The following is a 26,615-nucleotide window of genomic DNA, read 5'->3' as shown; positions in this document are numbered from 1 at the left end:
GTGCAACCTGATCTAGTGGTAGGGTTCCCTGCTCAAGGCAGGGGAGTTGGATCTTGATGATCTTTAGGGTTCCTTCCAACCTTAATGATTCTATGATTCTGATAAAAAGTACTGTATTGCAAAGTTTCCAGTTTTCATTCAATGGATGGGGTTTGCTGCTTTCCTTCAATGCCATAATTATTAATTTACCAAGTGTTTAATTCTGTGGCTTGGCTGCCAAATTAGTAAGTGCTCTAATAGAAATTGCTTTATTTTTTTAAATAAATCATGAACGCATCCTGCTAGGGCTTCCCACTCAGAATGATAGTAATTATGTCAAAGCTGCTGTTCTTTCTATTGATATAACTGTATAAGATTCTTGTCCAATTTGTGACTGTGATTGTAGTCATATCTGAAATGCAATTGGCTACACCATGCTTAATGAGCAAACTACAGGCTCCTAACATTGGATGGTTATGAATATGAAAAGGTGAGAAAAGATTATAAAAACACTGAAAAGAATGATTGCATTTGTTTTGTTTTCATATACACTGTACCCTGCACTGATAAATGTATGACTACATAAACCTTCCTACCTCAAGCCTCCTGCTAAGAGAAAAAGCATGTCTTTTGGAAAAAGTCAAGAAACAACATGGAATTATCTTGTCAAAATCAGAAAGCCACACATCTTCATTTACTGAAAAAACAACACCCTAAAGAAAAGGACATTTACACTTCAACAGAAATCTCACCTTAGTGTCTAAAATTTGGTCTTTTAGAGTTATCTACTTTAAAGTAGTAAGACAGTCTTTAATAAAACATACACAGATGAATACTGCTAGTGTAGGACGAATATAAGAGTGAGGAAGTACAATGCTGATCCAGGGATAGAAATACTTTCATACAAAGTATTTAGTATGTATACAAACTTTGTCAGCATAGAAGGAGCAGGAAAACAATTATCCTATTCAGTCTGCTACAATGAACACGTCAAGTGCTAGATGTCCAGATATATCCTTCTGATCCTGTAGGCTTTTTTTCCTCCCTCCCTGTCTATAGAGTTCTTTGGACTGTCACACAGTGTTTTGGAGAGCACGCTGACCCACTACCAGATCAGCAGAATGCAATGATCTCAGAGGTCTACAAATATTAGTTGAGAATATTCAGACCTCTAAAAGAGTATGTCCATGGTGTAATGAAATAAATGGCATAAGCCACTGAGCAGACCCTAACCTTAGCCATAATGGCTAAAGGATTCTTTTATCATTATTAATCTAGAAACTCCAGAGTCTTTTTTAAATTTAAGAATGTAGAACATTTGGGAGACAAAACCAAACAATTTTTTACTCGAGAGAGTCCAACAAAAGGCTACAAGGATGATTAAGGGAATGGAACACCTGCCTTACAAGGAGAGGTTGAGAGACCTGGGGCTGCTTAGTCTGGAGAGGAGAAGACTGAGAGGGGATCTAATTAAAGTGTATACATATATGAGGGCTGGGCATCAAGAAGGAAGGGACAACCTCTTTTCAGTTGTGCCCTGTGATAGGATGAGGGGCAGTGGATTCAAGGAAGTTCAACCTCATCTTGAGGAAGAACTTTTTTGTGAGGGTTACAGAGCACTGGAACAGGGTGCCCAGAGAGGCTGTGGAGTCTCCTTCTCTGGAGACTTTCAAGACCCATCTGGATGCATTTCTGAGTGACCTGTCTTAAATTTGGTCCTTCTCTGGCAGGGGGGTTGGACTTGAATGATCTCCAGAGGTCCCTCCCAAGCCCAAACATTCTGTGATTCTGTGATTCTTCACTAAAAAAATAAGAGAATTTCTGAGAAGAGAATAAAACAAGAAAGCTGAAGCAACATCTCAACCACAGATAGCGATGTCATATAGTCCTCCTTAAATCTGTGCAGAAGGTTTTCATGGTCAATACTTGCCATAGTTGTTATTTTCTAAAGAAAAGTCTGTGACAGTGGGCTTGGAATACTTTGCCTTCTATCTAAACTTTTATAGTACAGCTCCTATGCTGTAAGAACTCTGCTCTTTTAGTGACCTGTAAATGCTACAGCAGTGTAAACCTAAAATAATAATTGAAAAAAAATGTCAGTAAATCTAATTTAAGAAAATTCTCTCACATGATCAACTGTGTGGTCTTACCACTCATGGGCAAAAATATTTTGCCCTTGGAAACAGCTCTCTAAAAGTATTTTCCCAGCTTCTTTGAGAAGTTCATGTAACAACTATATGACAAAAGTGTATTCCAGCTGGTATATGGATTCCTTTCCCCATTTATCTCAAAATCTTCCTAATACCTGCAGGTGGATATAACTATGGGTAGAAGTAAGTTTCAGGCACAGTTTCAGGCCTGTGCCAAGGAGAAGTTCTGCCTCATAGTCCAAGACACAAGTCCAACAAAAAAGATCTCTACAGTTTCACCACACTTAGAGTAAATCAACATTAAAAAATCCAGACAGGAGGAAATTTGTTCCAACAAGACTTTCCTTTTTTCCAAGTAAGATACCTTAAATGCATGTTTTTGATATTAAAGCACTTACCTAACAGCCTCAACACTCTTAAATAATTTACATCTATTAAAACAGTTGTAAAAATTTCTAATGAATTGTAGAAAGTTCTAACGAGAGAAAGAAGAAAGGGAAGCTGTAGTCTAAGCTATGACAATGACTTCTGCAACAACTGAGAAACTAGAGGAAATTCTATTTTCTCTAATTCTATACAAAAGCAACTTATAATTACTCTTAAAATGAAGAACTTGAATTGCTACAATTTAACTATAATCTCAGTGTCTGCTAACGATACATGTTCACAGAGTACTTGACTAAATTTACTCCTGTTTCAACCAAAAGCAACACGTGATTAGAACTATTTTGGATACTGTATGTGTTGTGCTGAAAAAAAATGAACCAACCAAACAACCTGAAAACTTGTTCTAACCATAATTTAAAAGAAATACCTAAAAGGAATGCTCATGCTATTGTTTCCTTGGAAAAAGAGGGACTTCATATCTCAGTTCAATACAGCATACAGGTGATTCATTTTTGATATAGAAATAATCCTTTTTCTACTTTGGCCAAAACACTCAAATGGGGACTTAATATTATGCATATACTGAAATTTATTCAAGTCTGTAGAATCTCCCTTGCGGGTAAAGGCCGAGTAAAAATCAGACAGCTCTTCCCATGGAATGTTGTCTACTTTAACGAAATGGATGCATCTACAAGACTTCTGAAGAGTAATTCAGATATGAAGGATTCTTGACTTCAGCATACAGAGCATATGCTGTAATCATGCCAAAACATTTACAAGTGATACGAGAAATATGAGATTTTGGTGTTAAGGGGGCAGGTCAGGGACTCAGATATTTACCAATAGTTATTGATATCTTCAAGCACACAAGAAGCTGAATTATTAAGAAAAAATATTATACTTTAAAAGCTTATTCCAAGTTTATTCTAAACCTGAATACCTTCATCTGAGTTTCATGTTTACTGTTCTCAAGAAACTGTGAAGACACCCATGAAAAGCTGGCAAGTGCTTCAGTCAATTGTAGGTAAACAAGATTAGTACAATCCTTAGGAAATTATTAGAAATATAGTAGGTGACAACTGGCAATGATCGTTCGATCATAGAATCATAGAATGGTTTGGGTTGGAAGGTACCTTAAAGATCACCCAGTGTCACCCTGCTGCCAGGGGCTGGGACATCTCCCACTAGACCAGGTTGCTCCAAGTCCCACCCAAACTGGCCTTGAACACATCCAGGGATGGGGCATCCACAACCTCTCTTGGCAACCTGTGCCAGTGTCTCACAACCCTCACACTAAAGAATTTCCTTCTGATCTCTAACCTAAATCTCCCCATTTAAAGCCATTCCCACATGTCCTGTTACTCTGCGCCCTTGTAAAAAGTCCCTCCTCAGCTTCCCTGTAGCCCCTTCAGGTACTTGAAGGCCACTGCAACGTCTCCCCACAGACTTATCTTCTCCAGGCTGAACAACCCCAACTCTCTCAGCCTGTCTCCATAGCAGAGCTGCTCCAGCCCTCTGATCATCTTTGTGGCCCTTCTCTGGACTCGTTCTGACAGCTCCATGTTTTCTTATGTTTGGCAGCCTAGAACTGGACACAGTACTCCAGATGAGGTCTCATGAGAGAAGATTAGAGGGGGAGAATTACCTTCCTATTCTAAACTGCCTATTGTGTTCTCTTGTTCTGTGCAATATGGTGCCATGAAGAGAATCTCAAAGCAGCCCAGCAACACAGCAAAGAGCCCTAGAAGACCAAATGGTCCTGCCAAGAAACATTAGCCCACCTGCAGCTCCATAAAGGAGCTAGTTGAAACCAACTGTGGACCCAAGAACACGGGAATGATCTGTGCTCCAATATCCTGACATTAAAGTTGCAGCAACCCATGGGTGTTAGTTATCATCCAGACACCTCCTGACTAACTGGCACTCTACTAACAGTACAGCCCTGCTTCTCACAAACACAGTTAATGTTCTTTCTATGGTCAACATCAATAGATTACTTCTATGCCTTCTCAGTAAAGCTTAATATGATATGGACTTCATTTATTCTTTAGCTTCAGCTTAGAAATCAAGGTAAAAATACTGTTCTTAAGGCAGAATCAGTGCAAAGCTATGGAATATACCAGATAGATATGCACTTCCACATATCAGTATGGACTTACCAGGCAGGTAACAAAACTAAGAGAGAAGTACTAAACTTTCACTTTCTTTCTTTGCTCCTGCTTTGCCTAACCTTTTTAGTCAAAGTTTCCCCGTAAAAGGGTTGACGTTTTCTTTCACAATTTACAAGAACGCAGCACTTGAAGCAGGAACACAAGATTATAGATGACAAGCTAAAGGACTTATTATAATCCCTTCTTCAAGAGATCAGCGAATAATAATATGCATTCATTATCTGACCCTAGGAGAATCAATCTACTCCATTAGTTAGGGAAGATTGACTCTGTCTCTCTCCCCTACTTTTCTTTTTTAACTCAATATGCACCCTGCCTATCTCATGGTAAGTAAAATTTACAGTATATAGGGATTAAAAAAATGTATATATTGGTACTGCCCCATATAATTTATTTCCAAATGATATATTTTTTTCTTAATTCCAACTAAGAATTCAGAACAAAGGATCTCAGGTTTCCTACAGCAGTCTTCAGATCTGTCTTTCCAATCACAGAATATAGAGGTAAAACTAAATGCCAATGATACGTACATACCACAGGGCATACTGTGTTTCCTTAGGTATAATGATCCTTGGACACATGATCCAATTTCTGCAGCAAATTCACATCCACCCCCAGGCCCCGTCCTGACATCATAAAGTAGTATAAAACTACTGCTATATCCAGTTTAAAAATAGTAGGGTAAAACTTAGCAGCAGAAGAAAATTTCTGGCTGTATCTGGAAGCTAGAGAGGATCTAGTCCTTTTGAAAATGCCTGATGTAAGTAAGAGCCAATCCTAACTCAAAGTTCAACACTTATGTGATTTATAATGAAATTCCAAAAATCTCCAAGTGGTTACTGGCTGAAAATAATACATAAACTATGATAGGGGGAGAGGAATAAGTTCGGAAGAATACAGCGTAATTTGAACTGAACTTAATACAAATGTGAAATCCTAGCAGTAATTCTGATTTAAATATATGTGGTACTATACATTGTATAAAATATGTCTAAATATATAAAATATATTGGTACCATAAAATGGTAACCCTGCTGTATTTAACATGAAGGCACTATTTGACCTACCAAATCTAAGCTACGCTTCTATCAAGAGCAGAATTGCCTTCAGTTGTCGGGAAAGTAAATAAAGAGTACAAACACAATGTTGCATTCCTGAGAGAGAGAAAAAACAATCATTCAATGCTCTGAATTCTTTAGCGAGTGGCATTCATCTATTAAAATGAAAGAAATTTAAAAAATCATAAACTTTTCTTCCAAAATGCTGGCCTGGGGCCAACCCAACTCTTTCTGTGCAACCTTGAGCAGGTCACTTAATTTATTCATAATCTTCAAATAGAGGATTAAAACCCCACCTTCGTCCCGTTTCCTTTATCTCTTGTTTACAGTCTAAACAAACTTTCCAGAGGAGAGTCTACACCTTCTTGGCTCATCTCAGAGACCAACCCTCAGAGCAGCCTCTAGGCATACTCAGCATAAATAATATATAACCAACCAAAGCAGCTCCCTGCCTTTGCCTGGCTGGATTCACCCTTGTAACCAGTCTTCAGAAGTGAGAAATGAAGGACAAACACTTCCACCACTGTGCACGAAGTTTGTGCTGGGTGAGTGTTTGTGTGTGTGCAAAGATCCAAACTGAACTCTTGCACAGAATTCCCATAAGCAAATAGAGCCAGGTGGATGCCTTCTCCACTGGCAAACCAGTTTTGGTGTGTTGACCATCAGGAGCCTGAAGGCTGGAGTACAGCCGAGCTAACAAGTCCTCTTGAAAAGCAGGGTGTGCTCATTTAAGCCTGGTGCCATGCTTCTGCAGCCTCACAACTCATCAAGCCTCAGCCCAGAGATTAAAACAAAAAATTCCTACAAATGTTTTTGATTTAAATATATGGGTAGTTTTTAACTAAACACAATGGAAAACCAATCTGGCCTTCAGTATACCACCAGCCTTCAGCCCATAGCTGCTGGCATGAGGTTTTGGAAGGTAACCTGAAATTGTGTTACTGCCCTCCCAGTTCATTGCTTACTCCTCTGGATATCTGCAGCAGTCTTGGCATACAAAAGAGCCACCTATCTTCCCAAGAAATAAGCTTATCTTTAGTACGTTCCTTCCTAGATGGCAGAATGCAAAAGTAGCACAAAAGCAGTGGAAAAAAAACCTGTGCACAACAGAACCAGCTCATTCCTTCCAGATCGGTGCAGTGTCTCAGTGACTTTTCTGATTGTCATGTCCAGGCCAACTAACATGAAGAAGTCCTAACCCTTGTCCTCCAGAAAGTTGCATGAGAAAATAAAAATGACAAAGGAAATTTCTCCTTTGTACACCAGGAGTCCACAGATGGTCTGGGAGGTAGAAATGCCTACTATAATCCAGTCAGAAATTTCAGATCATATCCAGGAAGGCTTAAGGTCACACCAGGGTGACTTGCAGGTGTGCTACCAGAGAATTTTGAGGTTTATTTCACTTCCAGAACAGAGACTAAATCCCAAACTGTCAGAGAATAGTTCAGATTTCAGAAAATACATTTGCATTTCAAAATGTGTTATTGCTTGAAATTACTGTGTCTCTATGTCCTGTTAATGATATGACCTTGCTGAGACCCAACACACAACCAGCACAGGTACCAAACCATTGTAAGATGTTCACATTTATTATCCTTTGCTACTGCTTTAGTCACTGGATATTTTAAAAACAGCCATTTAATGAAATGTCAAAGTATTAATGGTTCTGCATAACAGTAATTGAATTTGAAACACAAGTGACTGGTAACAATATCATTAAAATACTAGTGGAGCAGCTCCTCATCATACACAGCATCTCTCTACCCTTCTCCCTATGTTTCATTTATTATCCTAATTTATATTTTTGAAGTTGCAAGTAAGAAACAGACAAAATACTGCACTATATAATTAGGAATGGAAAAGTTCCTGCAGCCTTTAAACTGTCAGAAGAAAATATATTTAGAAGCTTAAAAATGTTCTTATTCATAATTTCAATAGAGGACAAAACAGCATTTACTTTTTTTTTCTTTTTTAAAGGTCGTAAACTCAGCTGTAAGACTTCACTGGAAGCACAAACTTGGCTAAAGAGCAGCTATCTGTTGCTTAAAATACTTTGGATAATTTCTGCATTCTGGCCTAGTTCTGAGAACTTCCTGGGACAAGGCTGGGGCTCTCCTTCAGTTAACCCTTTACACCACACTCAACAGATCCTTTTATCCTTTTAGGCCGTGTGACCTTATCACAGGGTGTCTCTTTGTTTGGGAGTGTTTATATACACTTTTTGGTTGAAAATACCCACCAAGTTAGTATCTAGAATCCAAGAGAGTCTGACCCTAAAGACAGCTCATACAACATCAAACTGGCACAGTGAAATCCCAAGCCAGCTCAGACATTGACAGAGTAGATCTTGCACAAAATCCACCTGGATCAATGCCTTCCATATGTCTACAGTCAATTACCACAGGGAAAAGGCCATATTAATGCAGCTCTGCAATGTTGAGCTCAATTAGCACTAGCTTGTGTTCCTGCACAACCCGCCACGTAGCGATTGATTTGAAGAGACGGTCCATTCATAGTACCAACAGGAATAAAAATAAGAAAGAAAAATGAACAGTCATAGCCCCGCAGTACAAAAACCTCTCCCATAGATTAAAATCAGAGACCTTGGCCCCTGGCAGCAAGATTGCTGCAGAGACACACAACTAGACAGCCAGGCTTGTGTGGGAGCCAACCAGCTGGACCTTACTGACCACATCCCTCTGGAGGGCCTGGTGGTTCACCCAGAAATCAAGCCCTTTGCCAAAGGGAAGCACTGCAAGCATTACTGCCTGCATGTAGGGAAGATCAGAGCTAAGATGTGTAAGATCAAGGTGTTAGCTCAAAGAGATAAAAGCTATGTGAAACCACAACCCAGACCAGGGGTTCATCTAGCCTGCTGTTTCTTTACAACAGTTGCCTTTATCAGATGGTAAAGAAAAAGCTTTAATACAATTTAATACAATTACTCAGGATACATTTTCAGATGCTGATGATTCTGCACTTTTCTGAGTCAGAAATACTTCTCTTTTTCTCCCATTTTATAACCCTGGATAGATTCTTCCACAAATGTGTTTAACTGCTGTCAAAACCCACATAAAGTTTTACATCCATGGTGTTCTCTGTAAATGAATTCCACAGCTTTTCTATCAGTTCATTAAATATCTCCTTAGGGATATTTCAACTTGCCACTTATTAGTCTCATTTGATGTCTCCAAATCCTTTGATTAGAAGAGATTGCAAACATTGGTCCCTGGTCATTCTGTTTCTCTCCTGTAGTTAGGAAACAGGACACAATCTCTTACTGCTTGTAACTGATATTTCATCATAAGAAGAAAGGCCCAGCTAGACAAACTTTTCGAGCCAAAGGCTTATAGCTGAACTACTGGTAACACTAATTTAATTTCAGAGATGGAAACACCACCACCCACCTTTCTATTTATCTGAATGCCTCTTGGCTGTAACACCTACAGTTTTATAACTGAACTCTGGAAAAAAAAAAAAAGATGCAGCTCAGGTTGAATTTGGTTTTATGTTTTTTCTTGACATAAATGGTATTGTTTTATGCTGAACAAATTTTACAGTCAAACAAAAAATAAATTTAATCACAACAAATTTGAATTAAAATAAAATGGAATAAAAATATTAGATAGGGAAAAAAAAATCAAAACAATAACCTGCTGTCTTATTATCTGATATGATCTTCTAGAAAAACACTTTAACTTCCTCTGCTTCCATCACTGAAGCTGTTGTACTTTGTGTAATATAATCCTCTTCTTAAATTGCAGTGAAAACCTCCCATTATTCAGCAAAGCCTTCCCAGTCACAAGACTATAAAGAAATTCTACCACTTGCTTTGACTTGATGAAATCTTTATATATATTACAGAAATTGTAATAACAGCAGAAACCAATGCAGGTTGATGTAAAACTGCCACTGAGCAGTGCTCAGGACATCCAGAGAGAAGAGACCCTGGCCCACAACCTCTACCTGACTCTTAAAACACTGCAAGGTTCAATGCAAGGTTGCTCAGACCCAATTAACATTTACTTGTCTTTGAGGAAGTGAAACAATTTTGTTAGTAAAGAATGAAAAATGTTGATTTCATAGGCCCTCCAGTTTAATGGCCTCATTACTCCTCTGGAAGATGTGGGCTCACGTTCCCCAAAGAAAGATGTTGAATGCAGGTTCCCCTTCAGAGGTGAGCTGACAGGTGGTTTTGCCACTACTTTCATGCATGAAGAAAGCCCTGTTTTCCTCTTTTCCCTTTTCCAAAGAAAAGTAATTTGGACCTTCTTTTGTATCAAAACATGTTTGCTCAGATTTAGCATAGCATTCTGAAGTCGTTTGTAGACAGTAAATTTTTAGGCAGTGATGTAGCCAGCACTCTGTTAAGAAATGCTCACAGAGAAAGGGACACTTAAATAGGTTATTAAAGCAATTTATAAGGCAAATAAATAAACTGTATATACATAAATTGCCATATAGATTGAAAACTCAAAAATTTACTACTGCCAAATGCACTAATCACTTGTATTTTAAACTCTTGATATGCTCAGTAAGCAAGTTTTTAAGGGGTTTCAAATTGAAAGAGGGAAATTTTAGATTAGATATTAGGGGAAAAAAATCTAAAATGAGGGTGGTGAGACACTGGAACAGGTTGCCTAGTTAACAGGTTGCCTAGGGGAGTTGTGGATACCCCCTCCCTCGAAGTGTTCAAGGCCAGGTTGGATGGAGATGTGAGTAACCTAGTCTAGTGGAAGGTGTCCCTGCCCATGCAGGGGGGGTGGAATTGGATGATCTTTACAGTCCCTTCCAACCCAAACCATCCTATGGTTCTATGAAGCAGTTAATCTAAGTCAATTCTTAGTTGTAGGAGTGAATTTGTTACTAAAATTTCAAAATTCTAATACTAATTTCAAAATCAGTAACTTGACATTATTATTATCTGAACCAAAACCAACAAAAACCATACAGAATTAAATTGTCACAGATATCTACTTGAAGGATGACCCAACAAGAGCAGCAGAAAAAAAGTGCCATTATTTTTGTGTCTGATAAAATTCAGGGAAGTCAAAGATGCTTCACAGGTAAACCCAGTGCTGAGTGAAGAGAGAAGCAAACCCCTATGTGGTTTAAATGCCTCCCAGATTAGCCTCACCTCCTTGCACCCTCTTTGAGAATGGGAAGTAGCTATTAGCTGATGGTAGCTCATCTCACAGGGTGTAGCTATATGGCGTTGTAGGAGGAGCAGCTAACACCCATTTAATTTGCACACAGACTCAAGCATAAGCTTTTAGAAAAGTCATGTCTAAGTTCATCTCTTAACAGGAGAACCTCTCTTTTTTTTTTCTTCCTCACAAACTTCCTGAAAGCAGAATGACACCCTGTTGCTATACAATGCTTTTGGAGGTACAACTGTTCCAAATAATTTATAATAATTTTTTTTTCTGCAACATCAAGCCTTCAGTTATTGCTTGGTGAACATGACTGAAGGCAAATTACCTCTCTTTCACTAGGTAAGCCGCACCTACAGTAATTCTGTACATAGTTTATGATCTTTCAATTCACACATTATTCCTTTTAAAACTCCCCTGTGTAAGACAGACTCCTCTCCCCCCAGCATCTGTCACATCATCTTCACGCAGAGTTAGGGACTGTGACACAGTCCATGTTGAGGTAAAGCTGCTGGGTTGGGGAGGAGCCCTTCACTTTTGCCAGACACACCAGTATAAAAACAAAAATCAAAACACTTCTCCACCCATAGAAGACCATTTGTTACTTAGCAGACCTGAGATTCCTACCTTAACTTACTGGAAATCGACTTTACTAGAAACAAGAGCTTTGAAACAGTGCAGAACTGCCACAAGCGTGAGGTGACTCAGGCCAGTAGCTCGGCCAGATAAAGTCAGCAGTCTGGCTAACCAACCAAACGCCTGGTTTGCAATCGATCAGCCGGGAGGCCTGACAACCAACCTCGTGCTCCTGCTTTAATGTCTGCGTTTGATTGCCAGCTCGTGACAGCGCTGGGACGGCAGCGGCAGCAGAGCCAGGCAGAGGCAGGAGCGGCAGGAGGGAGGGGGAAGGCGGAGGGTGGGCAGGACGCGGGGGGCGGCAGCCGCCCCGCAAGGCTGCCCTGAAACGGGCTTTCAAACTTGTGTCAAATTTTCTTTGTTAATCTCTTTCACGGGTTCTATAGGAACTACTATTTACTTTTTTTATACCCCCCCCCCCCACCCCTCCCAAAGTCAAGTAGCTTCTCCCACCCTGCATTTCTTCTCTCCATTTTCCATCCGGCTGGATCCTCAGCTTTTACACCCTGTGCTCTTACCACATTTTTCCATTCCTCCGTCCGTTCTCTAACTCCCCAGTTATCCTCAGTCTCTCTGCGTCTCGTCTCCCGCCACTGCCATGCACGATGTTTTCCTTCTGAAACCAGCAGCCGGGCGCTGGAACTCCCAGCGCATCCAGCCTCTGCCGGCAGCTCCGCTGGATCCGGGCGGCTCTGGCAGCCGGCGGAGGCAGCAGCCTCTAATGGTGGCCAGAAGGGAAACTTCTGCTCACAGAGCAAGTATTCGAGTCTGCCCTTCAAAGCCAGAGGCCAAAGTGGGACAGCGGAGAGGCGAAGAATGAGAAAAACGAGGTGTAGGTAGCTGTGGGGTGTTGTGGGAGGAAGGCGCTGGGATAAAAAAAGGGGAAAGAAAAACAAAACACTAAAGTCTGAGATGAGCGAAGGCACCAGGAAGCTGTAAAGCTCCTCCCAGCTGCAGGGCTGCTCTGCAGGTAGTGGAAGATGCCCCAGGCCAGGCTCTGTAGGTGTGGTAGAGGGCAGGGACGGCTTCGCAGCTCTGACTTACCCTCCGAGCCCTCCGGTTTAGCCGGCTCCAGTGCCGCGCGGGGCTCCCAGGCCCGGAGCCTGGAGCAACAGCAGCTGCCGCAGCCCGGCCTCGGCGAGCCCAGCCCGGGGAAGGACGAGCTGCTTCCTTGGGACTGAGATAGGCTTTGCCTTCTAAGTACACCCAGCTACTCGTCTGCTCCTCACCCGTGGTTAAAATCCTCCCAACTGACACTAGCACTGTCTGCAGCGTATTCAGGTTTGTGCAGGAAAACCAGTTACAACAGATAACCCAAAAGGCAATTCCAGATTCAGTATTTTTACAAGCACTTTTCATCTAGGGTTCTCAAAGGGTTTTGCAAATATGAACTCGTTTAAGCTTCACAACAACCCCCGTGAGGCAAAGATAATGATCACTATACCTATTTTACAAATGGGGAAACTTTAGCACAAAAGCAGAAAAGTGTTGCCACAGATCAGGCATGGCAAGTTGAGAACAAAACTGAGCAGTCCTGCCTCCCAGGCGCTTGCACTAACAAGTAGAAAACCCTCCCTTCCGCTCTGCTTTGATTGAGAATAACTATTCCAAACAAAGGGGTAGAGTTAAAAAAAAAAATAATACTGAGGAGAAAACACGTAGTTCAAGTTCAGTAAGAAACTTCAGTTGCTTCAGAGCATCAGCACTATTAGGCTACATGTTTAATATAGAGTTAGCTATGACTTTGAGTAGAATACAAATAGGTAAGTGGAGGGGAAAAAAAAAAAAAAAAGGCAGCTTCCTTTTTGTTATTATACATTTCAGAGTAACACGCAGAATGGCATGATGTAAGTAACACATCCAAGCGAAATGCTCGCACATCTTGCAAGTCTGATAATCAAAACTTGCATGCTATGGGGAATTAAATTTAAAACCCCTGCTCTGACATTTGCAGCAAAAGCAGGGCAAGGAATTTGAGAGCAGTGAGGAGGTATTGTCAGGAAATACACTTTGGCTAAATTCTGAAAGTCCAATTGTTTATTCAAACTGCAGCCGAGAATTTTGGCTGTGTTTGAACAGGCTGTCTCACTGTGTATTAGTGGTTTTGGCTGTCAGAAGTAAAAAGTTGACCAAGCTTTTTTCTTAAAAGTTTTTGAATCAGGTATTTGCTGGCTATAGGGAACATAATTTTTTTTAGGATAGTTTAAGTCAGTTCTTTTAGAGTCCAAAATCTTATTTTCAAGTTAAATGGGAATTGAAATAGATGAAGAATTCAGCAATACCCCGGAGGGTTACACCTGTCGAGTACAGGAACAGATGTGAAATATTTTTTCTTTGACTAACACTAGACTCCATAAAGAGCAGATGATTTCTAAGGTACGTAACCACAAACAGTTTCTTACTCCAGATGAATTATCACTGAGCTATTTAAATTCGTAACTGCAGTAGCAGTGCAAACATGTTGACGAAATAATCACTTGGATTTGGCTGCATGATGCTGTTGTGCTGCTGCAGCACTCTGGGGCATTGTAATTTCAGGCAGAATGGGTACTAAAGGAACTCTAGGGAGAGAGCCTTGTTAACCAGTTCAGTAGCAGTACATGAAATACCGAATGCAGTGGCCACTATATGTCTTTGGTGTAGCTAAAGTCCTAATAACAAACTATTTTGCTTGTTTTATTTGCTACCAGTGGTTTCAATTAGTGGAAAACAGCTCAGAAGCTTATAGGGGAGGAAAATGATCCTTTGTCACTGCTGTTTATAAAGAGACCCCAAATATTCACCAGTTTCAAATACCACAAGCTAAGTACTTTTTCTTTTTATTCTCCTTACCTGAGAATTCAGCTGTTAAAACATCATTTCCCTTTACTTTCTTGCACCTCATAAGAGAATTTTTACAGCCTACCAAATTATTTTCAAAATAGGAAAAGCAGAAATGTGATCAAATTCAGAGGCATGCTGGGGCTCTGCAATACCAAATAAGAAATGCAAACTCCATATAGGAAAGAAGAGAAGAAGGATTCAGCTAAAGAAAGTGGTGAAGGCAACAGAGCAGAGAATTACCTGGTAACATTCCATTGATGAAAAGACTTGTAAGTTGATAATGTAAAACTTGAGCCGTGTTAAGACATGTTCAACTTCAAAAATAATGTATGAAAATGGTATTTTGATTTTGTGACCTGCCTTTTTTCATGAGATTCCCTGTGGTAATTCTTTTTTTTCTTCCACAGTAGCTCAAAAAATGATATGCACAGATACACAGAGTAACACAGTTAATAAGATCAAACTTCTTAACAGAAATCAGGACAGGGTGAGCAGTCAATAATTCACGATCTAATTTATGACTGTCTGCAAAGCAAGCATGTTTTGCCTAATGAGGTGAATGTCTCTTTATTAACTTACTGCTAAATACGTACTGAACTAATAGCATTGTCAGAGGCCTGTAAACAGTGCAGATATGAATCAGTGTTTTGTGGCAGCACTGTGATTATAATAACATTCTGAACAAGCTGTACACCGTTGTAGCGCACATAGACGTGGTACTGATAGGTTTAAGACAAGATCAAGAGTTAACAAACAGGGATTCAGGCAGTGAATCAAAAAGCAAACACAGTTCTGTTTTGATATGTAATGATGGTGGAATAAAGCCAGTTGCCCAAGCTGGATTAGACACATGACATGCTTGTAAAGGACATGATCTCTCCTGGGAATACTTTTCACACAGCCCAATTTTCACATCACTCCCAATTCATGTCTTAGTAAGCAGTCTAGAGCTACAAATGGATACCAATGGGCAACAACTCTGTTGGATGGATTTAGGTTTCAGATTTTTCACCAGAAGCAAAGCACTGTCAGCACATGGGGTGAGGACTGAAGAGCGTCCTTTATCTAGCCAGCTCTCAAGTAAGGACTCACTTCTGTTTTCTCTCCATTTCTTCTTTCCTGCACACAACAATTATACCAGCATGTTTCTCAATTCCAGTTTTCAAGTTTTGAACAAATAGCATGAAATTCTAATATTTCATTTAAGGTTCATCTTTAGTGAAACACAAGAAACATTTTTAAAAATCTGATCAGAATGCAATCTTAATCTTTAAATTATTTTTTCTTAGTGTTTTTTTTTAATATATATTTTGAAATGATGCATGAGAGTCTTCTGAGTTCCTCTCTTGCTACATAAGCTCAGCTAAATTTATAATCCTTGACACATCACAGTGGATTAGTTGATAAGTGAAGGGAACACAAATTAATTTGTTTAAAACCTGTGCTGGTAGGAATTTAACTGCAGCCTGTAAGGCACAGAAATCTGAGAAGAGGAATCACTATACTCTTCCAAGCTTTCTCCCTGATTTAGTAGATGACTGAGGGCAAGTTATTTCGGTTCTTGTCTCCTACCATTAGCATGTGTATTATGTGCCTTTCCCCACAACAAATCACTTTGAGAGCTGGGGGAAAAAAATCCAATGGGGCTAACTATTATGGTGATGGTATAACAACACAGCATGCCTTAAAAATGCTGCAGTTTCACAATCCTAAACCTCCTGACAATCAGTAATTAAAGCAATACTAGGAAAGACACATTTACAAAGGAAAGATAAATACTGCACAGCGGTAGTAGCTTTTAACCTGTGGTATTCAGGTGGCTGGAGGTACCTGTGCTGTTTCTGAATAGCCTGCAATCAATCTACTTTTCTCAAAGTGTTTATGTTCTCCTTACAAATATCCACACTCCTAAGAAAAAAAAAAAATAATAAAAATATGGATTCAATTGAAAGAAACTGGGCACCAGTTTCCTAGAAGAAAGTAGCTACAGATCTGGGCAGTTTACTAGGGCAATGTGCCTCCAAGCACAACCACTTTTCCTCCCTTTGCATCGCCCCTCACTCATCATCAACCCTCTTCCCTCTGGAGTACAGCTCAGGCTCAAATACCAAACTAACCTTTGGTAAAACATTAACACTTTAAATTCAAGCTCCAGGCTGCCCAAATCTATCTCACAGTCCTGTGAATAATCGCATTCATATTCAGTCACATATGCAGTAACTAATTTATGAATCAAAGGTTCAGTAAAAGTCCTACGACTGTGAGATTGGTTTAAAACATAAGATTTTAATCTTTGTTCCATCCAAGACTTTCTTTTGTTTTGGAGAGCCCAAGATCTTTTAAAATTCACATTTACAAACTTTCCTTCACAAAAATGCAAAGTATTTTCTGAAAGCAATAGATAAGGAACTCCTACCACCTGCTCATTCCTGTACACAGCTTTGAGAAAAATAAATTCACCATAAGATTGGAACAGGACTGTAAGAAACTATAAACAAAATGCATAATTTTTCACTCAAACCACTTTTGATTTATGATTGCCGAAACTAAATATTTTGTGAGTCTGTTCTTTTCAACTTGTTCATAATTGAAATATTTTCATTATTCTTTTACTAGTTTTTTTCTCTAATCAAATTTTACCACTACATTGTGCTTCTAGTTCCACAAACTGTTTGCTCATGTTTTCTTAGAGTATGAGGAATTTCTTACATATGTGTTACCTTTTAGAAACCAGAATTTCACTTATGATCAGTGTCAATAGAAGGAACTGCTGAGGTGATATATTGAAATTCTTTGCTTTTTCTAGGCAATTGAGCCAACCACTGTATTTTTTTCCTCTGACACAATGTCCTGGTTTGGGCCTAACCAGAGAGCAAGGAACCAGGCCCATGGCCCTACCCTTGCCTCCCACACACTCACTGGGGTGAGGAGGATGGAGGTCAACTAGAAGCTCATGGGTTGAGACAAGGATGAGGAGGGTTCTTCACCTGTTAATGTCCCAGGCAAAACATACTCAACTTGGGGAAAAATAATAATTTAATTTAACACTTATCAGATGCACACAGGACACAGACAACACAGAGAGCAGGGCTTACATATGTTACCCCACCCCTTCCTTCTCCCCAGGGCCAAGTCTAAGGGCTGCAAATCGACATTCACCCCTCCTGGCGCCTTCAGGGAATGTTCCCCCACCTTCCTCCATGAATGCAGGGGCACAGCTGCAAGGAAACTTCTGCTTGGGCACCTTTGTCCCCTTCTTCCTCACCAACCACAGGTACCACTCAGCCTCTCCAGCACGGCTCGTTTTTGTTTTTTTTTTTTCCTCTCACTGTTCCATCTACTCAGCTCTTATCTCAGTTCTTTCACCTGTTAATCGCAGAGGTGCCTCTGTTGTCTCTCTGATGGCTCCTTGGTTGGTTTTGGAGCAGGGGGAGCTTCTTAGCTTCTTACTGGTGCCACCCCTAGGGCCCTTGCCCCACTATAAAAAAACCCACCAAACCAGCACACACAAACTCAAGTCAAACAAACAAACAAACAAACAAAAAAAGGCTCTGAGCCATAAATTACTGGATTTCTATTTCTTTCAGAGAGTAAAAGAAGTCTAAATTCAGAGTTTCTTTATTAAAATGTAGCCGTTTGCCCATGGACAACTGACATTTGTGACACAGAAGCAGAAGGTTTTATGCATCAAAAGTCTTAAAAGATCAAATTACTGAGAGATAGTCTCCTTCAACTCAGTAGGAATGATGGTTACTGGAGATTTTATATTCTCTGTCTGTCACTGACTTGAAACTCAAAGCCTTAAAGAAATATGGTATGTAGCATTCAGAAAAAAACTAATTTTCTGCTAGTCCTAATTTTATTATATTCACATTTAACTAAAATAAGCAAATCCTACATTAAATATTTTGTATTCCATGAAATTATTTACCCTATATTATTTACAATATATGAAATTATTTTTAATGTATTACATGGACATCATAAAAGATTTCACTGCTTTCTGTATTCTGTATTTCCGTATCAAGCTCTAAGGAGTTTGTGCCAGCTTACTTACCTAAGTGTCTTACAAAATTTGAATTGTGCAGTGTATTGGTTCTTGCACTAGTTCTACAAGTCAGTGCATTTCAGGGAGGGGAGTATGTAAACATGTTACGTGTAACATGTTACACACAGGTAACATGTAAACATGAAGAAGTGTGTTACTTCCTCAAGGGGGGCAGCAGAGGGGCAGGCGCTGATCTCTCTGTTGACCAGTGATAGGACACGAGGAAATGGAATGAAGCTGCATCAGGGGAAGTTCAGACTGGACATTAGGGACAGGTTCTTCCCTGAGAGGGTTGTCAGTCACTGGAACAGGCTGCCCAGAGGAGTGGTCAGTTACAGGTAGTCCTGTGAGGAGGAGGAGGGAGTTAGGCTTGGTGATCCTCACGGTTCCCTTCCAAGTTGATGTATTCTATGATTCTGTGATTAATATCTGAAAGTTCAAGAAGTCTTTTAAAAAAATGAATGTAGTCTAAAGTGGCTGATAACATTTACTATTTTTTTAAGTGTTGCTGTAGATACGGGCCACGAAGTGACACAGATTTTCACTATGCATTGTACCCAGTGTCAATAACTGTATTAGTCTCCACTAAAGGAAAAAACCCAGACAGTTAATCACCTTCGTTCCAGTCTCGCACACAGGTTTATATATAAAAATAAGAGAACAACTGAATTTGGAAAAGATATCTGGAGGTCATGTAGTCCAACCTCCTGCTCAAGGTAGAGCCAGTTTGAAATTTCAATCACATGACTCAGAACTTTGTCCAGATGACCTTTGAATCTCTCTGAAGACAGACTAGCTGACACTTCCTAACTGGACTGACAGTCCCAGTGCCTTACTACTATTGGGTTGTTTGTTTTTTTTTCTCCAGACCCAGCTGCACTTTGCTTTATTGCAACATGTGACTGTTGCCTCTAGTCCTTCCTCTGTGCATCCCTGCTGATCTCCATGCTGGCCTTCATGGCTGTCAACACTGCTGACTCAGGTGCAAATTACGGAATCACAGTATCATATAAGTTGGAAAGCATCTGTTGAGGTCAGCTTATCAAACCCTCCCTGCTGAAGCAAGGTTAGGTAGAGCAGGTTGTGCAGGAACATGTCTGGTCAGGTTTTTAATATCTCCAAGGCTCCACAACCTTTGTGGGCAGCCTGTGACTAGAGTCAGTCACCCTCATAGAATCATAGAATCATTAAGGTTGGAAGGAACCTCAAAGATCATCAAGTTCCAACCCCCCTGCCATGACCGTTTCTTCCTAATATCTAACTTAAATCTCCCCTCTCTCAATCTAAACCCGTTATCCCTTGTCCTATCACAATCTCCTCTGATGAAAAGCCCATCCCCAGCTTTCCTGTAGGCCCCTTTCAAGTACTGGAAGGCCACAATAAGGTCTCCTCAGAGCCTTCTCTTCTCTAGGCTGAACAGTCCCAATTCTCTTAGCCTGTCTTCACAGCAGAGGTGCTCCAGGCCATTGATCCTCACAGTAAAAGAGTGTTTCCTGATGTTCAGATGTCATTTCATGTGTTTTAATGCATGTCCATTGCATCTTGCCCTGTCACTGGGCACTGATAAGAGTCTGTCACCTTTGTCTTCATGACCTCCCATTAGGTATTTATACCTGATATTTATGTACTTATAACTAGAAATTGCCCACTGAAACTTCCAGTCAGCTGAGTGCCACCCTCAGCTACAATAGAGCTGCTCCTTCATAGGTGCAGGAGGTTGCAATTTCTTTTGTTGGATTTATATAAAGCTACAGTTGCCCTTTTCCTCCACTTGTCATCCCATATATTGGATTGTCACACAAATTATATTACCCAAACACGTAAAAGATTTGCAAGGGTCTGTAGCATTAAGTCCATTTTTGCAGGTCACTTTTACAATCTCTCTAGTTGAAGAACTTCACTCAGCTGAGTTACATCAAAGGGACTTCATGTAAAATGCAGTAAAAGTGATTGAACAGGCTGTTATGATTTTAAAACAGCAGATTTAGAAGGCAGTTCAGACAGTCCACACTGCTGTCTAATACAGAGTATCTGCAGGCAGAGTCTGCAGCAAAAACGGACACCATAAAGAACATAGTTTTTCTGTCCATAAACACCAATCTTGACTTCTCAGTTTATTACTGTTCTTGGCTGATGTTAAGGCATGTTGCTGTGCTTTTGTTCCTATGGAGTGGCCTTAGCTGATAAGTCCTCTGTTATGCCAAATTATCATGTAAGACAGTGGAGACTGCCCCAGGATAGCTCTTTTATTCAGTGGCCTAACAGTAACTATCACTGATACAAACATTTTAAGGTGTTCTGAAAACATGATAGGATTGTCTCTGCTAGTACTGTAGCAAAGTGAAACTCATTTACCAGACAAAACAAGGAAAGGCAGAATCTTACCCTAGGAAAAATGTTGTAAAATGAAGTCTCACCACCAAAACCTACAAACCTGTTGTCCTGGTTTGAGCCAGGATGAAGCCAATTTTCATTTTACTGATTTTTTTTCCTTCAGTGAGCTCTCTTTTAACTAGCAGCAAGTGTTCCAGCTAGTGGACTGATAACACTAGAATGTTTATGTTACTGATGAGGCTCCAAGGTCACATCTTTGCCCTGCTGGTTCAGACAGTACCAGGAGTACTATGACCCCCCCCGTAGGAGGCTGAGTTAGACAGACAGCACAACTGGCCAGAGATATTCCATTCCATATATCTGCGTAAGCTCAGAGGAAGGTCAGAGATCACAGAAGACAGCTGCCTTCCTGCATCTTCTCTTCCATCCATGGCTGATGCCCAGGGAGGACTCTGTCTGTCCATCACCATTATCCCCAGGCTCATGCATTCCTGACCCTCATCACTCTCCCCTCAGCTCCTGTCTGCTCTGCCCTCTCTCCAGCAGCTCCGGGACATTTCAGGGCTGCTCACAGCTCAGGAGATACCAGGGAGTTGCTGGGGGTGGGAGGAGGTAATAGGGTTTTGCACATTCCTGAACACATTTGTATATAATTGTACATATTTTCTTTCATCATTAGTGTTTAATTAAAGCTGTCTAGTTTAGTTTTCAATCCAGAGAGTCTCTCTCCCTCATTCTCTTTGTCCTTCCCTACCTGGGTGGGAGGGGGAGGGGATCGAGAGCATTATTGTCTGTGGTTTAATTGCCAGTCCTGAGTCAAACCATGCCACTTGTTTATATGGAATTCTAGAAATATTTTTTTCTTGGAAATCATGGTGAGATATTTTGAATTATTTCTGCTATTTTGCTATAAAATACAGAAAAAAGCAATGTTTTGTAAGCATCTAAAGTATGACATGAGGATGCAGCTTGTGTTTCTAAGACCAGAAAAGACAGGTCATTGCAAATTCTTATGTACTACAAAGTTTTTTAAGAGCTTGTGGGAAACTGAGGCAGAAAAAAAAACAACAAACACCTTTGAGCACGAAGGAGCATACGGAACTCGAGATACTCTGTGTAATAATTAATACCATGTGATATTTGGCTGAAATAATTGAGATTTTCCTATTACTTAGTGTAGAACCTATAGGATTAAGTCAACCTATTTCCCTAATTGCAGTTTCAGAGACATATTTCAAGGTGCTTGCAGTTTTCTTTGAAGTAATAAGGTTCTGCAGATCCAGTTTGAACTAATTGCATTCAGGTATTAAGTATTAATGAGAGGAGTTTGGTGTAAACTATGTTTACAAATGAGAATAGGAAAAACAACCATGCCACATATATGCTTAACATTTTACTTCAAAATGTTCTAACAAATACTGTAGGAATATTATCAAAGTCTTTGTAATTAGATAACTATACTTGCACTACTAAACTTTTATTACAAAACATAAAGCTTGCCAGGTCTAATCTTAATATGGATTAATGAATTGCATTAGTATGCTATCTCTTGTGGTTTAGAAGCTCTTTCTAAGACAATTAAAATACAGTATTTACTAAATAATCAGTAGTTACTTTTACAGTAGTTAGTATTGCAATGAGTTATGAAATGCTTGATTTCATATAATGATAGTGCAACAAAGTTCTGCAATGGCTTCTGCAGCCCTAATGGCATAAACTAGAAAAGCTTTCAGATGTAATTAAAACTCCACTAAAATTGTATGATTATTTTTGCAAGGGAATCTTTTTTTCTTTGTAGCAAGGCTGATGGAGGTTTAAGACCCCCTTATGCTGTTCATTGTGTCAGCTGTGGCAGTGTGAGTACCAAATACTGCTCGTTCCTCATGCTCTGTTTTGCATGATGTTCTCTGGCCCAGTGCTGACTTTGGCAATGTAGATCACTACAGCTGAATGAGTTGGAGAAACTCCTTTTCATTTGGGTCACCAGTGAAAATATTGGCCCTTTTAAGATGGGATTCTGCTGTTCTGTTTCAGACCTTGACTTTCAGGTGAGGTGAATCACAACCTAGAAATGCTTAGGTTTTTCTTCACTGTTAGGAGACTCTAAGATGACTAGTTTAGGGGTAGATAGCTGCATTTTAGTCATTAAGTTAGGTGAGATTATCCTGCTCCTTTTATCTGCAATCGTACTTAGACTGTGAATTCTTCAGGCACTGCCAACCACCATGCCTCCTCATAGAATCATAGTATGTACAGGTCTGAAAGGCAACTTAAAGGGTCATCTAGTCCATCCCCCCCTGCAGTAACAGTAAAATAAGATTTTCCAAAATGAAATTACTAACCTAGTATAAGGAGTGTCCAAAACTTGCTCTAAAAACTGGCCATTAACATTGAATGAAAAGAAAAGGCTTTGGGAAAAAAAAGTTACTGCTCCCATCTGGTCACATTTTGTGAATTTTAGACCATCTGTTTTTGGCAAAGGCTCCAGAGCTTAGATTCCAGTGCTGAGATCATGAAAGCTTTAGAATTTTATCCCAAGTTTTTCCAGCTAAACTGCCTCTTTGGAGTATCAGCAGGCTTCACGACTGACAGATGGGTGGCAGTCTCTGTGACAGCCAAAACTTAAGCAAAGAGCAGGACAAGCACTGTGCTTCCTCCTGTTTAAGAGATTTGCTACCAAAGAACCAAAACAGCTGACTTGTGTGTCCATCTCAGGAGCTACAGCAATAGGCTGCTCTGGAGGTGACTCAGAGTACAAAGCATGGCCATCACATGCTCACAGAGCAAAATAATGTTTGCAAACAGCACGCCTTACTAGGCAGTCAAATAACAGGGAGTGTCTACAAATAGCTAGGAGTATTTAGTAATGGCTCTGTAGTTCTGGGAGTCTTGATAGCCTTAATGTATAGCACTAAGGCATAGTTCTTCAGCCATGAACTCACAAAGACCAAGCAGAGAAGACTTTGATGCTGATAAGCCTGTTTCCTCCTGTCCCCATCTTGCCTTTTGTACTAAATGAAATGACTGGTACAAAGATGGAGGTTGCACCAGCAAATGCTCCTTCATATAGAACTTGACTAACCTTATTCAGTTACTTTAACCTACTTAAATCAGCTCTTCTACCTTAGCAGAAAGGAGACTCTAGACATATAATTTACTTCTCCTGACCCAATGAAAGACCCAGTTCACATTTGACTCCTAGAGTATAATTAATAATTATGATGCGTTTTGTTTCCAAACATACATAACAAGTCAGTTTTTACCTGAGCCTTCCATCCTCTGCTGCGGCTCCTCCTGGTATAATCTTAGTAATGAAGATCCCAGGATCATCCCCAATGTGTGGGTTATCTGTTCCTCCAGCAATACTGAACCCCAGGCCAGAATTCCCCTGGAAAAATAAAAAACGTAAATGCATCACCAGATGCTACATTTCTACAGAATTCATTTGTTATGCAGGAACAAAGTATCCTTGCTTCTTAAAAAAATCCGGCACTTTATTTGACAATTCCATACTTGAAGGCAGGTGACTCAGTCAGAAAAAAAATAATTGCCAGTTAAAGAACAGAGGCTCTGAACACAAAGATTTCCCAGAGTTAATGGCAGAATTAATGAATGCTCCTGCAGAAACAGTATTTGACCTAAATTTAATTGTTTTCAAAAGCAGTCACATAAATTAGCATCTGAACTCCAGTATGAATTTATCCAAGTCAGTGAGACCTAGAGGCTGAAAACACTTCAGAGCTTTGAAAAAAGACTTTAAAACCCACCATCATTTATAAACAGAAACAAGGAATAACATTTAGCTCTTAAGTACTTTAGTACACCATTTGCTGTTGAAAAGTGATCATTGCTCAAAGTCACACGCTTTGAAAAAAACCCCAAATCCACAGAATGAGACTATTTCTTTCATCTTACTGATTTGCTAGAATGAAATCTTTCAAAGACACATTATGAGGATCTAGTCACTTATCCTACTTACTGCTTTTACTACTTGTGAGAAGATAGCGAAAGATAAATAGGCATGTACACACATAAAAACATTTGCAACTTAAGTAACTGTTTTTCAAACCTGCAACTCTTACCCCTTTCTGGAAGTATATATTAGTTGTTAGGCTTTTCTGTAAAAACTCATATTTATTAGAGACAATATTTTGATTAAATTCAATGCAATGCTCAATCCTTTATGTCTATCTCATCCCAAAATATTTTTATAATTAGGTATTTAGGCTTATCACAGTGCTACAAGGCTACTGGTATTGCAGAATGTGTGCAATGCTGCAGATGAAATATGTTCAGGGCACTAAAAATACTTTTATTTCACTGAGTTTCTCAGAGTATTTGGAGTTTCTTTCCTTCACTCCTGCTTGAGGACAGGTATCCAGTTCAGCCCTAGTGATAAGACTTACTACTAAAAATGACTTATCTTGAATTTTTTCTTTTTTCTAATTGAAATCAGATCTCATGCCTGCATATTTGCACTGTGCTTCAATTAGTAGGTCAGGCATGCAATGCATTTTGTGCAGAAGCCTACAGATTGCCTGCCTGCAGCATGTCAAATTCTCAGTTCTCTTATCAGTATTCTACATTCACACATGATGCAGTTCTCATTACCCAAGAGATGGACATGCAATCTGCAGCTCTGCTATCAGCATATAATTGTGAATAAATTTTCAGTACTGAACTAATTTATAATCCTAGGAGAAGGATTTAGAACTACACATATGTTAATACTTCTCAGCTGGCTATGATACGAAAAAAATAATACTGAAACACTCTATATATTTTCTGTAGAGCTAATAAACATCTCCAGGCCAGCAGTATAAACCTTTGATTTAATCTCCCTTTCATCATTAGGATCATTTAGGTGTTGTTCAATATCTTCATCAACGACCTGGATGAGGGTACAGAATGTGTCACATTCTTAATGAAGTTAATTTTCCAACACATAAGAATGAAAAAAATAATACTTATACACACTTCAGGAAGTTTGGAACAAAACCCTTAAAATACTACTTAAACCAAGGACAAAATTCTAGAAAGTTTGAATAAGTAATACTTGATTTTTAAGGAAAATAAAATAAAATATAAAATTAAATTGTTGGTTTTATTGTGAACTCCAAAATATTTAGACCTCTGTTTCTGAATAGAGGTGGATTTCCAAATCCCCAAAACCTAATCTCAACAGAGAAAAAGGAAGAACAGTGTAGCAAGGAGAAATCTGGACATATTTTTTAGTTGGTTAGAGAACACAAACAGGTATATCATAATAAAAATACTGCCTGAAGAGCTTTAAAAACTATCAAAAGCTTGCCTGTTATGTGAGGTATGCTTAGCTGTTATGGTTTTTCACATAAAGTTCATTAGATTTCTTAGAAGGAAATAATTTCTGAAAAGGTTTCACACTTTCCCTGCACTCTTTTCCTCCTACCATACTTTTTTCCCATTAACTTTGTAGAGCTGAAAAGTACAGCAATGCTGACAGTAAGCAGTGATGTGGTAAAACTGCTACAGATTCTCAGGAGAATCAGTGCTAGCCCTTGACATTTATCCGTAAATGTGCATCTGTTATACTGCAAGATTATTCCGATTCTGCCCCTTAGGAGTAACCTTTTAAAAGAACAGGGCAGCACTCCTCACTGGCAGCTCTGTATCCAAAAAATTTCAAGCAATTATTCTGGCTGCAGTCCTTGACTTGATCAACAGGATCTACAAGCTGTCAGACACTAGCTGCCTTGGCAGCAAGGTATATCCCTGCAAGGTTTTCCTGCACCAGAAACTGAGCTGCAAAAGCTAAGTGTAATTACGTATTTTTTTTCACTGTGGTTCTTGAAGGGTCTGCATTGGGTACATGGAAGTGTCTTCTATCTTTGTACTTC

General features: G+C 39.6%; 1 protein-coding gene across 19 annotated transcripts in view; it reads right to left on the bottom strand.

The window, feature by feature from the left end:
• DLG2 (discs large MAGUK scaffold protein 2) overlaps positions 1–26,615 on the bottom strand; it is a 1,033,121-nt gene that overhangs the window by 323,515 nt on the left and 682,991 nt on the right. For 18 of the 19 annotated variants that reach the window (XM_051620514.1, XM_051620368.1, XM_051620405.1 and 15 more), the window contains one exon: positions 24,003–24,127. In XM_051620514.1, the coding sequence (XP_051476474.1) occupies positions 24,003–24,127 (125 nt within the window). Of the gene's footprint in view, positions 1–12,052; positions 12,162–24,002; positions 24,128–26,615 lie in introns of those variants that run through there. The other variant, XM_051620489.1, reaches the window with a different exon arrangement.

The sequence above is a fragment of the Apus apus genome, chromosome 1 (genome assembly GCF_020740795.1).
Source record: "Apus apus isolate bApuApu2 chromosome 1, bApuApu2.pri.cur, whole genome shotgun sequence".
NCBI classification, from domain to species: domain Eukaryota; kingdom Metazoa; phylum Chordata; class Aves; order Apodiformes; family Apodidae; genus Apus; species Apus apus.
Note: the sequence above shows the minus strand (reverse complement) of the source record. Positions and strands in the feature narration are given on the sequence as shown.